At 38.8% G+C, this 20014-nt stretch overlaps 1 protein-coding gene across 5 annotated transcripts in view; it reads right to left on the minus strand.

Moving 5' to 3' along the window:
- Window positions 1-20014, minus strand: part of LOC100221786 (cohesin subunit SA-2) — a 58226-nt gene that overhangs the window by 31518 nt on the left and 6694 nt on the right. For all 5 annotated transcript variants that reach the window (XR_012056944.1, XM_072932007.1, XM_072932002.1 and 2 more), the window contains 9 exons: window positions 19739-19835; window positions 18665-18741; window positions 14589-14660; window positions 12653-12857; window positions 11418-11569; window positions 10092-10165; window positions 9544-9667; window positions 5458-5556; window positions 3315-3394 (listed from right to left, as the gene is read on the minus strand). Coding sequence is in view for 4 of the 5 variants with exons in the window: in XM_072932007.1 (XP_072788108.1) it covers window positions 3315-3394; window positions 5458-5556; window positions 9544-9667; window positions 10092-10165; window positions 11418-11569; window positions 12653-12857; window positions 14589-14660; window positions 18665-18741; window positions 19739-19835 (980 nt within the window). In the remaining variant the exon portion in view is untranslated. The remainder of the gene's footprint in view (window positions 1-3314; window positions 3395-5457; window positions 5557-9543; window positions 9668-10091; window positions 10166-11417; window positions 11570-12652; window positions 12858-14588; window positions 14661-18664; window positions 18742-19738; window positions 19836-20014) is intronic.

The following is a 20014-nucleotide window of genomic DNA, read 5'->3' on the forward strand; positions in this document are numbered from 1 at the left end:
AATTTGCCTCCTAAAAGGCAATGCTTTTTTTACCTTGGTCTCTCATTGTCACTCATTTTCTTCCTCTTTAGTTCCTTCCTAGTTCTATTCCCTGTCAGATCTTTTGCAACATTAATGCTAACAATTATGCATAATTCAGTACCATTAATAATTTCTATTATGCTAAACCTCATAGGCTAATTTCCATTTCAGGATTACATCATGCTGTGAAAAAAACAGAAATCTACTAGCCCAAAGACTGCATTCAATTGAGACAACATGCAACAAACAAGAAGGAAAAAAATCTCAGCTCACAGAGATACACAAGAAGAAAATACAAATATGAATTTGAGAAAAACTAAGTATATGCATAGCAAGAGAGTTCTGAATCAACACTGGGATTTTTTTTTTTAATAATGTAACACATATAAGTGAATTGAAAAGATAGGTGTTTTCACTGCCTCTCTAGCTATCAAGATAGAGAATGTAAAGGCAGAGCAACTTTATGGGGCTGTAATACACAGCATAGTCAGTGTATACAGAACTGGAATGCAGTGATGGTTGAGAGATGCTCAAACCTGTTACTACCATACATGGAGCACAGCTCTGCTGCCACTGTAAAACATCAGAAAAATGGCCAATTAGCAACGGTCAATTAAGTCTTGCTGCTACGCTGACCCAAAAGACAACTATGGAAGTCAGTCAAAGAAAGTTACTGACATAACGTATTTTTCCCAAGAAAAATTATCCAACTGAGTAATTGGAAGAAAAAAGCTATTACTGGATGACTTATGTCATGACATAACAAAATATCTATTCCAAGATTAGAGACATGTTCTGAAGGTCTGCACCTCACCAGTGAAGACTATATTTTTTTAAAAAAAATTAGTGATTCCAGATCAAATAGAGAGAATTCAGATAGAGATTCTTTCCAGTAGCTTTAAAAATAGCTTTCAGAAACTTGATCTGAAAGGTGTCTCACATCTCACTAAAAACCCAAGTTGGGCCACTTGAATTCAGTTGCCAAATTTGCAGATGACAAAAATTAGTCGTTAAAAGAGAAGCCAAGATAGCATGGCAAAAGTGGCAAAAATTTTATTACACCAATGCATACTAGTAGCCATGCCATTTATACAAGCTGTCATTTATTACTTTATCATCCCTTCTGAGGCAGTGGAGTTGCTGTCCCCAACTCAATTTAATGCTTTACTGCATGTAACAAGCAGCACTACTGCTCAATATCCAGACACAGCTTTTGAGCTATGAGACACACCTATTTGAGACACATTAGCCTTCCAGGTCTTTGTTTCTGCAGTGCCAGCAGCAAGTCCTTTCTGCCACTATTGCAGGTACTAAGGCATCAGCTTTTCCCCTGCTAGAAAAGGATCTTGATGGAGGCTCTTATTAAGAAGCCTGCACATGTGACAGCTATATTGTCTGCATTCTCTTCACACAGAGTTATAGACTGGTCAGAACTACTCTTATCAAAGAGAAGAGCTGTTGTTGAATTTGCTTATTGAGTCTCCAGTGCACACTTTCACCACTCCAGCAATTATGCCAAATCAGCAGGGCTCAGAACAATTGGGGGGGTACAGTGAAAGAAAGCTCACTATGCAACTGATGAGCAAAAATAAAGAATGGATTCGCTAGGTCTCTACATAGCTTAATTAAAAACAATTTCATAATGTGTTAATTTTAACTTATGAAAGTTGCATCTTATGATGGAAAAATATCATTCAGAAAAATTTAGATGGCATTTATTCACACTGGAAACCATATTTAAGTAAAATTCAGAAAAAAATGCTTCAGGGAAAAAGAAACATTGATCAAACTTTTATAGCTGCAGCTTGCATTAATGAGAACATGATCCCTTATAATAAAGCCAGAGATGATAAACAGCTGCAGTGCCAATATAGCTCTTGTTAATTCAGATACGGAACAAGTGCAGACATAACTGGTGTATGGAATCTTTGTACTTCAACAATGGTGAGCTGCTCCTCCTAGCACAGGGACATGTTATCCATGGACACACCATTGTGCTTTGTTCCTACAGCTAGGCACCACAGGGAACCAAGGGATGTAGAAATGGACATTGTGAACACAGGAACAATACAGCCGTCCCTACTACTAGTGAGGCCCAAACAACAGCACTACCTTCAGAAGAGGGTGCAGTGCTCACAGCATCATATGCTGTTCTGCTGTGCCTATTGAAGGAGGCCTGGAAAAATGCCATTCAAACCAGTGGAATGTGAAGTGAGACAAGAGACAATAAAGCAGCACCTCAATATACAAACATACTTGAAATTTAATGTAAACACCTACAGCACCATATTAGTTGGACCACTACGGCCTACATGCTCCTCTAGCAATGAATAATACTTCAGACTTAAATAGAGAAGCAGATCCCACAAGGCTGTTGGATAATGTCTCGTGCTGTACATGGGAATAAGCATCTGCATCACCAACATTCAACTTACACTCTCAGACACAGGAAACACTGAGTCCTAACCTCTCAACTGTATTATCAGTAGAATGCAGTGAAGTTTTTTTCCCATTTTGCTTTGAAAAAGAGGGACAGAAAATTTACTCTACACATATTTTGCAAATAAAGACATTTCTAAAATAAACATGCTGCTCAATGATGTATCAGAATAAGATTTATATACTTCTGTAATACTAAGTGCAATTCTTCCCCACACTCCAGCTTGCCATTATCCTACCAATCTATGGCTGGCAGGTAAATTTCCCAAGAAAACAACTCTTCTGTTAGTTTTCTACCTCAGAAAAATCACACACTTGCTCTTTTCTTGTCAGTCAGTCTGCTATGGGCTCAAAGGCTACCAGACTCTCTGCCCTGGAGCCAAGAATCCAAAAGTCCAAATTTTAGCAAGAGCCTCAAAGCTCAAAGCTTCCTGCATCAGGTGCAGAGACAGGGAAGAGAGCAGAGTTCTCCAAGCTCCTGGTCAAAGCCTGGCAATCCTGGGACAGAAGATGGGGTGGGGATCCCATCTTCAGTGGGAACTTCCCCCAAGAGAGTCAAATGCTCCTTTTAAGATAAGCCAAAATTTTAAAAAGGTAGAATTTCCTTTCAGAGGGAAACATAAAGATATAAAAATGTAGTTTTCGGACTGAATCTCAGCACAATGATTTACTTAACACTGACATTTCCCATAAAAGGAAAATGTCATGTCTTGAGCAGCTTTAACTGTAATGCATATCCTGCCAGAAGCAACTGTTTCCCAACAAGTAAGTGATTACAGGAAGATTCATCAGGTTTGTACCTGGATCTTGTTGGCATTAAAACAATACAGTAAATTAAAAAAGAAATTATTTACTGTGACATAAGCATCAAGAGTTTCATGGCTTGAACTGCTACTTCATGGTCCTTGTCCAGAGGCATGGACACAATTCGATCCTAATGGATGTAAAATGACAATAAAAAGATGTAACATGGTTTGTTCTCAATAAACATGTATTTTTGCTACAGCTAGATCATCTACGCTAGTACAGCAGAGATTTATTTTTATTTCAGCAGCTATTTCCTAAGAGACATAAGGCAACTTGATTACTACCAAGTAGTTCCCCAGCCCCTGAAAATTAACAGCATGTTAATTTTTTAACTGAATTAATCATGCAGTAATATGATATTTTTTATACATGCAATGTATGCGTTCACAAGAAATTAACTACACACTACAAATTAAAAGTGACTGACAACTTGTTTCTAAGATGTTACTACTAGCACTTCAGTATGTTAAATGAAGGTAAGCCTCAAATTACAAGCCTTATCTAATCAGTTTCTCCCACTAACAGTAAAGTGCCTGCACCTACACATTACAGAAGTCAGTGCCTTGCTGAAAAGACAGAGTTTAAGTCATAAAGACATCTCATGGCATACCAGCAGTACTGCTGACCTCCAGAATTCACAATATTTTAACTTAGTACACATGCAAACAGCTCAAAACACTGAAAAAACTTCCCATCCCACGAAACCAGGAACTTGCACACCTCAGTGTGGCCTATATTTTTAAGATATATTACACCTTTAGACTTGCTTGATTTGGAACAATTTTAGTTTCCCCATTTAACGCATGGTTTCTAAATCTCTACATTCATTTTCCTTTGCACCTTCCTTTTTCTCACAATCCAGATGGAAGGTGTCTAAATCCACAAATCTGGAGTCTGAACACTTAAGGGTACTAGAGGGAGCACATGTAACTCCCATTTGAAGGAAATGGATTGATGGTTATATGATTACACTCCCCACCACTGAGAAAGCTTGCTTTAAACTTTGAAACTGGTATTTTGTGTGTAGCTGTTTGGATTTTTTTTGTTTAGAGGGGAAAGAGTTTATTTTGGGCGGGGGTTTATTGACTGGGAGATGGAGTTAGCAATAATCCATTTATACTGCATCCTCCACACAGGGAGATGGCAGCACAAACAGCCTGGAGCTATTTCATCATTCTTTATTGAATACCAATCCTGCATTTGGTTACAGAGCTTACAGTAGTCAGAAAGATAAGGGACTACCACATAATCATTTAAAACAGGGGTCAATCTTAGTTAGCTGAGTTTAATTATGAGTAATTTATTACTAGGATACCAATATCAATCCATTTCATGTTCTTTGAGGATATGTAATAGGTATTTTTCACTACTAGGAATTGCTTTGTCACACAGGTAATTGCTTTGTCACACCTTTTGCAAAAAGGCCGTGGGTTTGCCAGTATATGCAGGCATTGATTTGTCCTAACATTGAATCATGTCCTCATTCACAGGGACTGAGATATCAATCACATAATCTTGAGCTTTCTTACTCAAATACTGAGAAGGTGCAACCCTGCTAGGGTAAGAACAGCTGACAAAATCCTTAGCAAGGCCAAGGTTAAAAAAAGTAAAGGGCTTACTCCTTAAATGAGTCAGGATATTGGAATATGATAAAAGCAGAGTACAGGGTCAGTGAAGCCATGAAACAAGCTCTCGAAACTACAGTGTATCACCTGATTTGTTCAGAAAGGAGATACGAGATCCTTCTTCAAGATTGATACTGACATGGTAGATCAAGAGAGCCATTCCCACATCAGTGTGATACATGGACAGACAGTCCACTATCTGCAAGGCTAACCCATTATCAGGGGCAGCAAAAAGAGAGGATCTTTAGCATAGGAAAATCTTTGTCATCTGCCAAAGATCCTGTAAAAAAACCTGGGCCAATCTGGACAAATGGTGGAGATAACTGACCACAGTGCATGTCAACACCATTTTGTGTGAACTGAAGTGAAATGGAAGAGTTCATAGAAACAGAGGGAAACATCCCACCCTGCAAAACTCCATCTATTCAGTCAACAAGGCTGTTTCTGCAGGAGTCTAAGATCCTCTCAGTGTAGAGAGGGGGGAGATCAGCTCTGATCAAAACATCAGGCCCTGTATATACACCCAACCTAGACTTAAAAAAACAGCAAACTGTAATTTATTTACCTTGAATCTATTAGTAAAGAGATCCATCCTGGAAACAAGTTCTTTTCTACTATAAATTCCCTGCAGTCCCAGCAGACACTTCAACCGCACTTCAGCTTGCTGTAAGACAAAGAGAAGTTGGCTAACAGTAACATACATGTATCCTTCTTAGTCACTATAAGCATTTATATCATGTAAATAAGAGCTCTTTGTGAGTGCCTACAGCAGACTACCCAAATGCAGCTCATCTTCTTTATTAGTGACATCAGTACCAGTTTGTTTGTGTGTACACATGCTCATCTCCCTCCCTCACACACAGAGGAAGCCTGCAGTGAGCCAAACTCAAAGGTAACATCAAAGTTTGTGTTAGGCTCCCTAAGAGTCAAAGAAACTCTCACAGACCACAGTTAATAAAAGCAACAGAATGCATAAGATACAAGGATTGTGCTATTCATGTTAAAGATACAAAGACAGGTGTGTGGATGACCTACTTAGTATACAACCAGCACTCTCCCATACATCAGATTTTGTTTGTTTCTTTTCAACAGCTGACTGGGACAATTGTTAAAAACAGACAAGGAGTCCAAGACATTACAGATTTCTTTAGATTCCCAGAGGAAGAGGTACAACTTAGACATGCACTGGCTTATCACTGTGGATTTTTACAGAGTTAAGCATCATGCCTTCTCCCTATTTCTGTTTTACACTAGAACATAGTATTTTAAGAATTGTAGGAAAATGGTTGCTTTGAATTCAGCCTAATTACTTAATCTAGGCAAAATATATTTATCCATACAAGGTGTTTTTTCATACTATTTGTACTAGTGCTTCATAGATGCCTCAAAAAGAAGTCTTTTCCTTAGCCAACTTTTCAATTATCTCATGTATATTGCTACATCATTCAAGGGACAAAGCTTTAAATGGAATTAGGAAAATTATTTTGATGATCCAACATAGAAAAATCATGTGTTCTGAAATTGATAATGTTAAGCATATCAGCAGAGACACTAAGATGAACTGTAGGCTTTGAATCAGTCTATTCATATTTCTTTCTTAATTCCTCTTGCTAATAAAAGCAATAAGAATAAACATAGAAATCCAAGAAAGGAGACCACCTACACACAGGCTATCCATTGCTACAAGTTCCTGTTCACCTGCTTAGATGGAAAGCCAAGGATGATACCCAATGGCAGGCTCTGACTAACAGTTTTGTTTAAGACAGCTTTTGGCTAGAAATACAAAATGAAAGATCAACAAGTAACAATGTACACTGCTCTCTAATCTGCCCATGTCACACCAGCAGTACTTATTCTATATTGTACTTTAACTTTAAAGTCTCAGAGGAAGAGACTGCTGTCCACACCTGCTGCTTCCTACCAGCACAGAACTCACTCACAGACAGTCCCAAGGTGGTACCCATCACTGCACAGTGGCACAAACTCAGCTCAGCCAACGTACTGCAAAACTGGCTTGGGTTCTTTGGTTCTCTTGGTTCTTTCAGATGCCCTTGGTTCTTTGTCACAACACTCTTGTGAATTGGGACTGAATTTTTGTGTGGGGAAAGCAACAACAGAGTGCGCTGGTTTGCTGAATGTTCATATAGCTCTTGGCACATGCCTGGTAATGTAATTTCTCAGCCAGACGGAGTCAAGCATACACCTTCAAAAGTGCAACACATTAAAGCGTACCATCCCCCTTCTGAGGCATCCTTTTCCCGTCCAAAAGCTCTCTGTCACAACCTCACACATGTATGTTTCTTTAAGTGCTGAGAAAATTAACTCTAGTAAACAGAAACATATAACTACTTCTATGACTACTTTTGTTATTTTTCATAAGTTTTCATCTGCATTTTCCTTGCATCTCCTTCTCAACCACCTCCCCTTTTCTAAATTCAACATTCCCCATAGGGGGGAAGGATGTGAAGTAATGTTGAATGATCAAGAATATCTTACTACCTTAAGGTTCTTTCAACAGCAGAATCAGCAAAAACAAACATCCAGCCACTTACTCCCCTCACCAGAACTACCATTCTAATTTCAACAAAAAAACCTGCTTGTTTGGTCCTTTGAAGCTGTGACAGATTGAAGGGGAATTATGTAAGCACATTTTCAGGATACTCTGAACACATACACTATCCCTCAGCTGCATCATAGCACATTTTGATCCTGACCTGATGATAGAAAACATAAGTAAAGTGGTGGGCAGCTCTAGTGACCTCAAAGTGCTCTGCACAGGCTCCAGCACTGCTTGAACACATTCAGTTATGAGATTTCAGCCCCACCACTATCACAGAGATGGGGCCGTTCAATAAAACGTTACAGATACAGGCTGGGATATGGATGGTTTGATAGGACTGCTGAGTCAACACTTCTCAGATTATGAACTGCGAAGGTCTACTTCTGAGTTACTCCTGGATAGCAAAGACAACCCAACTGTATTTCAAGGCAAAACAATTTTAAAAACTGCTCTCCCTCCCCAGCCCCTCAAAAAAAAATCCATGACAATATATAAAAAATACTGCTGCCCTGTTGGTGCTCTTGTTTTAAAATCAGGCAGTTTTACAGTGGCTGCAAATCACAAAGCACAGCCAGGACTGCAGCCACCAGTAGTGGCACACTACCAGGTCTCAACCAAATGCAGAATATGGACGACACCTCACTTTATCTCACTCTGCTTCCACCTGCATTGCTTTCAGATAAAAACAGCCTTAGAAAAAAACCCAACTATTTCCAGTTTCCAGTAAATGGCGCTGGGTGAACTGTGTGCATTAATTAGAGACGCCAGCTGTTAACTTTCACTGCAGAGTACTGCAACTGAAGACATATCATCTTCCAGAAAAAAAGATTTTTTCTTTTGAGAATTCTCCAAACTGAGCATGTACTAAAAAGATACTGTGATCAGATAAAACGTATGCATGAACAAACGACGGCTCTTGATGGATTTGTCGTCCTAAAATCCCAAGCGGCACCTTCCGAGGGCCGGCAGCAGGAGCCTCGCGCGCCCCCTGCTGGCCCCCTGGCAGAGTACAGCCCGGTCCGCCCAGCACCGACACCAGCCCCGCCACGGCTCAGGACCTACACACACCTGCAAAGGCGGCCTGCACAACTACAGCGTGTGGGATTCGCCAGTTAGCCGTTCCTGATAAACATTCCTAGCCCCCTGAAGTCTCTCATGCCCTTTCGAAGCAAGAGAAAAAGTGTATTTTCACAGAAGCACAGAACAGGTCAGGTTGGAAGGGACCACAGTGGTGCATCTGGTCCATCTGATTGGTCCATCTGGTCCAAGCTCCCTGCTCAAGCAGGGTTATCCCAGCACAGGATGGTGTCCAGACAGTTCTGAACATCTCCAGTGAGGGAGACTCCACAACCTCTCTGGGCAATCTCCTCTAGAGAACAGTCACCCACACAGTAAAGAAATTCTTCCTCATGTTCCAGTGCAACTTCCCAAGTATCAGATTTTACCCACTGCCTATTGTTCTACTGCTTAATGTTTTGGACTTACTGACTCATTTTGCTTTTTTTGCTTGTCTGTTTTGGTGGTATTTGGAGGATTTTTAAAAGTGCCTCTACTAAAAAACAAACAAACAAACAAACAAACTATAAGTAAAAGGAGAAAAAACCCTTTGGGAAATGGCTGAACTTCCTGTAAATATTTTGTGATTTTGTGTACCTAACTGCCCATGAGAAATGCAACATTGAAGACTATTCTAGTACAATAGAATTGTAGTAGGCAATATTTATTTGTTCATTTTTTATAAAACTAAACAAACTTTTAAATGTCAATCAAGCCTAAAAGCAGAACTTCAGTCAACATTTAACCCTCTGAAAGGATATAAGCCATTTTACAGTTCAGAAATAACTCCCAATTCAGTAACATAAATACAACTGCACATACAGGGATTCACACAGACTGGAAAAAATGTTCTCTGTCATTTAGTGTTAAAATTGCTTTTAAAATAAAACCTGAAATGCACAAGAAAGTAAATTCTTATTGCACCACCAGAGTCTTACAGATCTACTCTCAAGAATTTAAATGCTAGGATTCTTTCAAAAAAATTTAAAACAAAAAACCTAACGTACTAAGTAAAAAAAAAAATTTAAACTTTACCTTATCGTACAGCATCCACCCAACATATTTTAAGTAACTATCATTCAAAAAAGCATCTGGGGACATTTTAATCCAGCTGCCAATTTCTTCAATGCAAGTTGCTCTGATCTCAGGGATAACATCACTGTGAAATTATAAAATCATAATATTAATACATTAAAAATTAATTTTAAAACAGAGAGATTTTATTATTTGCAATATTTTTATGTTCTGGAATTTCAAAAGCACATATAATTCAAAATATTCCAAGTATCTTTATATTAATATTCAATCCATACAAAGGTTACTTTTAGCCACAAACTATTTTGCAATTCTGGATATCTTCTCATTCACGAATGCACTGCTCTACAGCCAGCAGGAAGAATTGAAAGAACACCCTAGAGAGGTCCTTTTGGAAGCCTAGATTCTTAAAAATAAATTTAACTGCTACACTTTCCTTGACACCATCAGTGCCTCCAGGATGTTTAATTTGATTCTCCTATCTGTACAATCTAAGCAACAGTTCTGGGGGATGCAGATACACGTCACAGCTTTGTTTTCACTCTTACCGGTAACGGTTTAGAAATGTCCCTTTGAAAATAGCATTCATCATGTTCTGTATCTCTAGAAGCTTATGCTCATACTGAAATACAAAAAGAACTGAATGTTAATATTGGTCCCACAATTCACTACACATGAAGAATTTTCATCAGGGCCCTTGGAATACTACTGTGATGCAAACTGCTGGTGTTTACACATGGTACCAACATAAAATAAGGGGTCTGTATCTGCACTAGCAACTGGCCTTTTTGTGGCTACATCCTGAGGAAAGATTTATTGGATACCAACTGCTAGCCTTGGGAAACAAGCTACTAGTTTGATACAGTGAGTCTTGATCTATCAGAAATCACACAAAGATACAGCACAAGTACTAAGCGATCTTCACATACAGATCAAAATTCTCTTTTCATGTACTTGAACAGAGATGGAAAAAAGGCAGACAAAGGAATTTACAAAATACACGAGTGCATTAAAAAACTGAATCCTGAAAATGTAGGTAGGAATTTCTGAAAATCCAAGTCACCTAATAAAAGTATTCTCTCATCAACAGCATCAGGAAGGGTGACAAGTTTGGGTTTTCCCTCCAACACACTAATTTCCTCTGTCTTTCCCATAAGATCAGACTTAAAATGATACTAAAATATCCTGTCTCAACCAAACACTCCTCCCCACAAAAAGGGTATTGTCTCTGTAACAGAGAATCCCACAGACATCTAAAACTCAGAACAGAGATAACAGATTCTAAGGTCAGGAGACAAGGAACTATACCTGATGTTCATTCATCAAGTCACCTTCTCCCTCAAGCCAGAGTTATTATTTACAGTTATAGCTCTGCCTCTGGGAGTTAACAAGAAGCTGTCTTTGAGCAGGGAAGAAACAACAGAAACTGAAAAGTAAAAATGATACAGGACATTCCTGAAGTTCAATCAATTTTTATAAAGCACTTAAGAGATGACACTCAGCCTGTGTCCCTTCTGATTCATCACTAACATTTGGGCTTGTAATTTGTGCAAACATATACAAATTGCACTTCCACAACACCAGAGATACTGAGACAATTAAATTTGTGTGTTACTCCATACTTGCGTGAAGATCAAGGGCTAATGACACCAATTTAGAAAAGCAACCAGTAGGACAGACATCACAGGTTAACAGTACATAGGGCAGTTTTTACCCTAGTCATGTTTGTACCACTTAATCCAGCCAGTCACACCTGCTCTGCACCATACATTAGATAAACATACAAACCTCAAAGAACTGCACAGACCCAAAAGCAAGCAACCAGCAACCCTTCTACACTTTCCCAAATCTCCCATACAAGACACTTCCCTAACCTCTTTCCTTTTTCTCTCTAGCTGATCAAGTCTGTAGCTGGTCCTCTTGCCACTTAGCCTCTTCTTCTCCACCTCATACAGTCTTTGAGCATTGTGTTTGCTGACATCAAGGTTCAGATGGATGCTTACAACTGCTGTCAGAAGTTTCATTGCTAAAAAAGAAACAAACCCAGCACAGTTAGCTTAGCTCAGAGATATGCAGCATAAATATATTCACCACTTTACCACAAAAAGGATATGGCTAGCCAAATCCAGTTTATATTGAAAATACGAACACTACTAGATTATAGTAATTTGCTTTAAAATACAGTGCTTATTTTAAAGGCAGACAATGATCAAAAAGGGAAACTTAACTTCTATTTCTGGTGATTTAAAACTTTTGGTCAGAGTTTCTGGTAAAAGAAGTAATTTACTGGGCAACTCTCTTGTATGTTTATGTAATTCTGACTTTTCTGCAAAAGAATCTAGAATTGTGGAACAGCTGACTGACTATTGGTAACCAAATGGAAAAAAAATTAAAAACAGTGAAGCTGGCTCAGAAATCACTGGGAATCTTAATATATTACTGGAATGGACAACAATTCATATTCCTCTAAGGATTGCTGGACGGTTTAAACAGATTTCAAGTCAGTTTTTTGAACCCTCAAAGCAAACAGCATACTTTAGAATAAATTACACTTTAAGCGCTCTTTGCATGTCAAAGAGGGTATTTACTGGCTTTAGGGGAAAAAAGTAGTAGCTTTAGTATCATCACACTGCATGAAACAAAAATGTGCAATAAGGAATGTTCTTTTTAGCACAGAGACCACAAGAATAGCAGTTCTCCAAGGGAAGCTTCTTAAGATGAAGCATCTACTGCAACTTCATCACATTAGTTAGTGGAAGGAGAAAAACAATAAAATAGAAAACTGTGAGAAATCAGTTACTGAAAAATGTAATACTCAGAATAGAAAAATTCTGAAATCAGTCATGTCAAGCATTAAAGATTTCTTTATAAAGAAAAAATTGTGTTAGATCTATCCTATCTAAAGCATTTAAATTCAAATTCAATTTAGATACACGTGGGAAGAAACAGTTTATATTACAGACATTCATGCAACATACACTAGGAGGAATGTACTCTCACTGCATAAGAGAATTGCTCCACTAAATAGTTTTTCAATTTAGAACAGTTTTGTTAGTATACAAGTCAATAAAACTCAACACCTCTATAGCAACTCTGAAAGTGATTTTACCTGCCAAAGTGCTTGTGTGCCTGAATGCTCTGACCATGGAATCTGCTAACCCTGTAAGGAGCGAGATGATGGTGTCCATCAAGTAGTTATCATACAGGATGCTGCACTGGCACTGCTGGACAAGCACTGCAATGAATTCACAGAAATTGGCCTTGAACTTCTTCCAATAGGGTCCTGTTCTGATCAGTGGGTAGTCTTCATTGTCCTGCAGAAGAAAGACAAGTTGAGAGAAAACACAGTTCAGTTTGTGCATTCCCATCTCTCCCACTGAACATCAGAGAGAGTTTTGCTGACACAGTTTCACTTCATCCCCTGTAACTTTTTTCATTATTAGTATCCCAAAGTAGTGACAAGCAACTAGGATACAAGCGAGCAGAGAGACAAAATAGCTTTATTCAAGCTACACAAAATAACAGCTCACATTTGAAAGCAATGTATGCAAGGCAGCTGTAAACAGACAGGAGGGAGAAAGCGTGTGAAGGCAGAGCAGAATAATAACTTTCACTGGCATAAACTATGAGCACTCTTGGCTTATACTACTTTCACACAGGTAGCAGTGCTTCCCCACTTTCCTATCCTTCCTCTTCCTGCAAAAAGTATGGTAAAATCCAGGCAGAAAATTAAGTAAGTGAAAAGTGGAGACAAACAACTGTGGTGTGAACAGGACAGGACTGTTCTCCTCAGCAGCACTGCCAGCTTGAGCAGTTTATCAGGCTAAAGTGTAATGCCAAATACTTGGTCATTCACCTATACCACCTGCACCTGGGTCTCCAAAAACCCCCACAGAAACAGTAAGTGGGCAATACCACTTACCACTTTGACATTATGCAAAAAGCAAGTTACAATAAAAATGTAAGTGTCCACAGTACGGCTCATACTGCCAGGAGGAAAGCAGACAGAGGGAAGGTGAAATGACTTCTCACACAAAGCAGTGGAAAGCACACTAGACAGACTTTGTAACTGGCAGCCTCAGTGTGAATATTTATTTCATGTACACCTCACAGATCCCAGGAATGGTTCAGAATTTATTTGCATCTTCACAGTTTCCATGTGTGAGTGGAGTCAAGGAACTCCAAAACTTCACTCACTGTGGAAAACCTTTTCCTGAAGGCTGGCCACTGCTCAGCTGGTCCTTCACCAGGGGGCAAACACCTTCTCAGCCACATTCTAACACAGCATTGCACTCAACATAACTTCCTATGCTTATAAAGTATACTTCATGCCCTTTTCTTGCAACTATGTTTCCAATGCAGAGGGGCTGCTCCTTATTTAATGAAAAATGCAAATACAGGATAATCACAGGGCTGGCTGCAACCCAAAGCACATCAGGAATTTGGAATATGCTCCTGACCAGGTTGTAAGAGTCAGTTCAGAGCCTAACAGTAGCACCAAGTGCCAAAACAGAAAGGTAAGTCTCTTTGATCATGACATGGACTGTAGAAAGGTCATCTACAACTTCAGGAAATACCCACTTAATCACCATGGCTTAACCTCAATCTGAAAAGCAGCACAAAATACACAAAGACTTCTCACTTTTTCAGAGCATTTCTACTGCCCATGTTTACCACATTGGGATACTCTTTAATGGTAACATGCACGTTGTAATCATATACACAATATGAAGCGCACACCACCTAAATTCAGGCACCTAACTTGAGATTCCCTTAGATTCCTTTCATAACCACTAGAGAAATAACTCTGCTTCCAGAAATCAAGTGAGATTAAGCCCTTAATACAGGTTCTTCTAGAGAACTATTCAAATCAATCAACAGAGTGATGTGAGCTCCTGCTCTGACTCAACCAGGAAATGTTTCCTTCTTTCATACAGAGTCTACAGAAAGGGAGAAAAGTCAAAATGAAGTGCCAACAAGGAGTTTAGATAAATTTCCCACAGAAAAAGCTACAGTACAGTTGTGGAAAACTACAACAGCCCTACCATGTCCACCGGCCAAGTAACTGTTAGGATCCAAGGATAGGCCACGAATTTCTTATACTGCAACCCAGTTTCCTGTAATGCAGGAGACAAAATTTTTAAAGCTTGTTAATGAAATGGCACAGCTAATTCAGAGCTAAAAGCATTACAAAACATGCAACATATTTCAAAGGCCATTAGAACTGCAACCAATGTGTATTACAGCTGACCCACACAAGCCAAAATACTACAAAAAAGCTAAATCCTTCTTATCTGGGTTTTGTTGTTTGGTTTTTGTTTTTTTTTTTTTAATAACCAATGACAGAAGAAAGACACTTTTCTGCATTTTCTTGTTACTAATATGAGACAACTTGTTTCCAAATTTATAAGCAAACATATACAAAGTATAACCCTCATTATTAATCCTAAAATAAGGCTCCTCAACAAGTATATAAAACCATTTTCAACATTTGGTACCTAGATGTGAAACATCTAAACCCTTAAAAAAAAACCATTCTGAGCTTTTCAAATTAGAGAGAAATGTTTTCATCACATGTATGACTTGATTCAAAGATGTTTTCTCAACTCTGCAATTATTCCAAAACAAAAGGCATTAAATATAGAGCTCTTTATCAGGTTCAGTGAAGGACAAGTATTTCAATCCCCATCTAGCTGTACAGCTAAGCAACAAAGTTAACTCTTCCCTTCCTAAATGTCTGAGCAGCAAAATGAGAAAGGAAAGAAAAACTACATAAGAACAAAGAACTGCAAGAAGTAAATGTCACAAACAGGAACAAAAGCAGAAGAAACAGATTATCTTAAAATAAAAGAAAAACAAAAAACAGTGTAAAGACTGTTTCATCACTGAGGAATACCATGGCTCATAAAGATGAAATAAATGCCTCAATGACCATATTAAAGCTATTCTCTGTTTCCAATATCACAGAATTACAGAAAGACTGAAATTGACAGGGATTCTTTGAGATCCTCTAATCCAACCCCACCTGCTCAAGCAAGGTCAGCCAGCATAGGTTTCCCAGTGCAGTGCGCAACCAGCACCTCTGCTCTCAACTCCTGGAAATGTGACTACCGTAACTAATGAAATTTTAAGAGGCAAGCAGCCCTTCTCTGTGACCAAGCTGGTCACACATTCATTCCTCTCCCTCGTTACCAGGCCCTGAAGGTCCTGTGAACCAAGCAGACAAATCAAACAGATTAACTTCCCTCCCTCATAGCCTCATAGTTCCTGGGTGCCAGACCAATTATTCCCTTCCTTACTTTATTATTCCCTGTAGGTCCCAGGCATTCAGCCAGGCAGGGGGTGGCAATGACCCAGTCAGAGAACAGGGAAACATCATAGCGCCCAGAGCACTGCTAACAAAATCAAGGTACTGCAAGGCCTACGTGATGAACTCTGACCAGAACTCCTACTGGACAGTAGACCTGAGCTATATCACAAATTCTATATTATGCTATTATAGTGATTCTGCTTATAGAAATCCTGTGCCATTTTAATCATAAATTCTGCTCTATACTAATAATAACATACTGTTAAGAAATAAAGCTTTAATTTTAACTACAATTTATGCCATCCTCATTCTGTCAAGGATCCCTCAAAGTACACGTCTTTTCCTTCACTGTCAGGCGATGCCATGAGTAATCAAATACTATCTTCAGAGACTCCACAACCTCTCTTGGCAATCTGCTCCACTGTTTGACCATTCTCTCAGTAGAAGTTTTCTTGTGTTCAGGTAAAATTTTGTCCATTTTAGTTTGCACCCACTGCCCATCTTGGCTTGCCTTTGCTCTCACCATGTCACTGCATACCATTGAGTGGAGCTGTGCTTCCTTCTGTCACATCAGGTATTTTAACACAAGTGAGATTCCTTTGAGCCAGCTTTCTTCCAGACTGAACAAGTTCAATTCCCTCAGATTCTCTCTCCTCATATCAAAGATCATATATCATCTTTGTGGCCCTTCACTGACCTCACTCCAGTAAACCCATCTCTCTCTTGTTCTGGAAGGTCCAGAACTCGACTCAGCACTCCAGATGAGTCTCAGTAGTATGAGCAGAGAGGAAATATCACCCCCCATGATCTGCTGGCAATGCTCTACCTAATGCAGGCCAGGAGGTTGTTGGTCAATTTTGCAGCAAGGGTGCATTACTGGTTCATGTTCATTTTTGTCACCCACACCAAGATCCTACTCTGAAGAGCTGCTTTCCAGTCAATCAGCCCCCAGTGTGTAGTGGTGCACAGGGTTATTCATTCCCAGGTTCCTAGGGCTTCCTGTTGTAGAACTTCATGAGGTTCCCCTCTGCCAAACTCTCCAGTCTGTTGAGGGTCCCTCTGAACAGCAGAACAACCACCTGATCTGACAGCTAATCCTCCTCATTTTGCATCATCTGAAGATTTGCTGAGAGTAAACTCTGCCTCAGTGTCCAGGTCATTATTAAATACGTAAAACAGCTGTGGCCCCAGTATCAAACTGTGGTACAATACTAGTGACTAGCCTCCAACTGGACTTTTTGCCACCCACAGGCCTGGTTGTTCCACCAGTTTTCAGTCCACCTCACTGTCCACTAGCTCATACTTCACCACTATGTCCATGAGGATGTTAGGAACTCTTTTCTTGCCATACTGAACTCCATTAACATTTCCCACTAATATTAGTAAGAATTCTAGGAGGAAGCATTGCTACAAGGATATAATGCTGCAATAACTGAACAGCAATGCCATGGTTGAATCACTGAAATTATCATGAATGAATTCCTTAAACGCTAGAAAAAAACAGTAAAAATTCAAAGGCAAGATGATATTCAGCAAATATTAGACGATATTTTCCACTCTTGTTACTACTTTCACTATTACTGTCACTAGTTTTCAAAAAATGCTTTTGAAATCACAGTAGTCCCACATGGCACTCCTTCTCAACTAACTAAAGCCAGTAACTTATAATTCCATCTTATTTATGAAAAAGATAAGAGAGAACTTACTTTCTTCATAGAGCATTGAGAATACAGCTTCTAAGGCAACTGCAGAACCTGCCTTTTTGCCCAGGACAGGTGAAATGGTTACAGAGCTGTAATATTTCTAGGCTGATGGTAGAAATAATCACATCTTTGTATCTGCCAGAGTGCCTGCACTATCATGAGTGTTATTCAGGGCTAATTTAGTTGGCAAAGAACTGCCAGACTACTAATTCATATGGCCAGACACATATAGGTTCATTTCTGTCAAAAAATTAGCCCAAGTGCTACTACACTTCTAAAATGAAGAAAACCATGTTGGCAAATTCACTCTCTGTGGGAATTTCGACAGCAGCTGGTCTTTGAGAGATGCTCAATTAAAATAAGGCTGATGGCTGCTGCTTGACAAATCAATTCAGAAGTGACAAATATAGGGAAAAAAGCATGAAAGCAACTGTGAGAGCACTGCAGAAAATTTAATGTTGTGATAATTAGTCAAGGAGCAGTCAAGCAGTAAAACAGCATTGTACAGCTATGTGCTTTTCTTAACAATTCACAAAAAATGAAATGCTCACTACTGTTTCCACAATTATCTGACAATCTGAAATGCATTTTTCTTCCTCCATATGACATAATACAGTTATTAAAAATCATAAGTGTCAGTAAAGCAGAAATAACATATTAAAATAAAATATCAGCTAAAAATAGCTTTGAATTAATTAATCAGTAATCCATATTAGTATTTTTAAAGGATATATCAACCATTTGATAGATCCTTTCTATCTACGGTTCCAAAAGGAACCACTTACCTGCTGCAGTGCTGGGTTATATCTACCTGTATGAAGTCATTATCAAAAGAACTCCTAAGAGAAAGATTCAGGAAGGCTGCAGTCAGACAGCCCTAATAAAACTCTCAAAATAAAAGTATCTTTAAAAAAACATATCTTGCTGATGCTAAAATGGGTAATTACGACAACAAATTTCTCTTGCAAAAAAAAAACAAGTTTATTTTACTAAATAAATGAAGTGGTACAGAGCTCCTGATAAGCAACAGAAATTCCATTCAGGTTGGCTATTAATGTAGAGCCTATTGTTTATATAAAAAAGACATGAAAAATCAAAGTTGTACTACCTTATCAAAGGTCTCCGTCATTTTTTGCATGACATCCTTCTTGTACAAACTTTGAAACATCTCTGCTGTTACCATGCCTAAAAAAAAGTAGTGTTTTAAGAAGAATTACTGACAACTGTACAACATTAATCAAGTCCAAACTTCATTAAATTTAGACACACTAAAGACAGGGGAATTCTGTTTTATGTCTGTACACTGGTGCAGGCAATATTTGTATATAAAGAGACACATAAATTAATTGATAGGAAAAAGTACTGATGAACCAAAACTGAAATTCCCATCAGAGAAGTCTGCTCTGTGCTGTCTGGAAAGGCTATTTTCTTTGTTCATTCATTTACTTCAAAGATTGACTAAAATTTTGCCCACAGGTCAGAACTAGCCAAAAACCCCAAAGTATTTCTCATAAGAGAAGGCATATTAGTCAAAGACTTAGGGGGAAAAAGAAGACACATAAAAGTACATTTCTAGCTAAATACACTCAGAAGTTTCAAACTAACAGGACAGTCTTCTTAAAACTCTTACTTGCCATCCTGAAGCATTTCACTAGCAGATGCTCCCCAGAAGGCAGTGCTTCAATGTTTGTTATGAAACAGATAGCTTCACAACTCTCTAGCAAAAACAACTGCAATGAGGCAAGACATTGCTTTTCTAGCCACCAAATCAGGGAGCAGAATTTGCTAGCTGCTTATTTTCAAACAAGGATACTAGCAAAACAAAAGATACCAAGAAATATAAAACAAATGGCAACTGAAACACTGGATTTTAATTAGAACACTCATCAAAAGCACTGTCCCTATGTGAGGATTCTCCAAAGCAATGTGACAGGCCACTTCAGAAACCTGACCTTTCAAACCCTGCTCAAATACAACTCTCAGAGTTGGAATGCTGCTAGCACAAAGAATTTAACCAGCAGCATTCCCTTCTATTTTGCCTGCCCATCTGGAGTTCATCTTAATGAACTGTACAGATCATAAGTTCATGATTTACTGGAGAGAAAAACTCCATTTCAAAAAGCACACTTCAGACTCCTCTCACACACAGACAGTGGAAGGGGCTGCAAAGAAGGTAAATTACCTTGACAGCCTGAGCACTGAATGAAGAAGTTGATGAGATCCAGAAGTGCCACATTCCTGTCTTGTTTATAAGCTTCAACCCAGTCAACTACCACAGACTAGAACAGATTAAAGAAGCTCATTAGTCAGGAGATGAACACATCTGCACTCCACTGAAGATACCCACAATAAAGACAAAAACTAACACTGCTCCATCTCCATTAAATTACAAAACCAAGAATAAACTCCAAGCAATTCTCTTCCATTCTAGTAGTTCTAAAAGACTCTTTCAAGTCTT

This window comes from Taeniopygia guttata, chromosome 1 (genome assembly GCF_048771995.1).
Source record: "Taeniopygia guttata chromosome 1, bTaeGut7.mat, whole genome shotgun sequence".
Taxonomy (NCBI): domain Eukaryota; kingdom Metazoa; phylum Chordata; class Aves; order Passeriformes; family Estrildidae; genus Taeniopygia; species Taeniopygia guttata.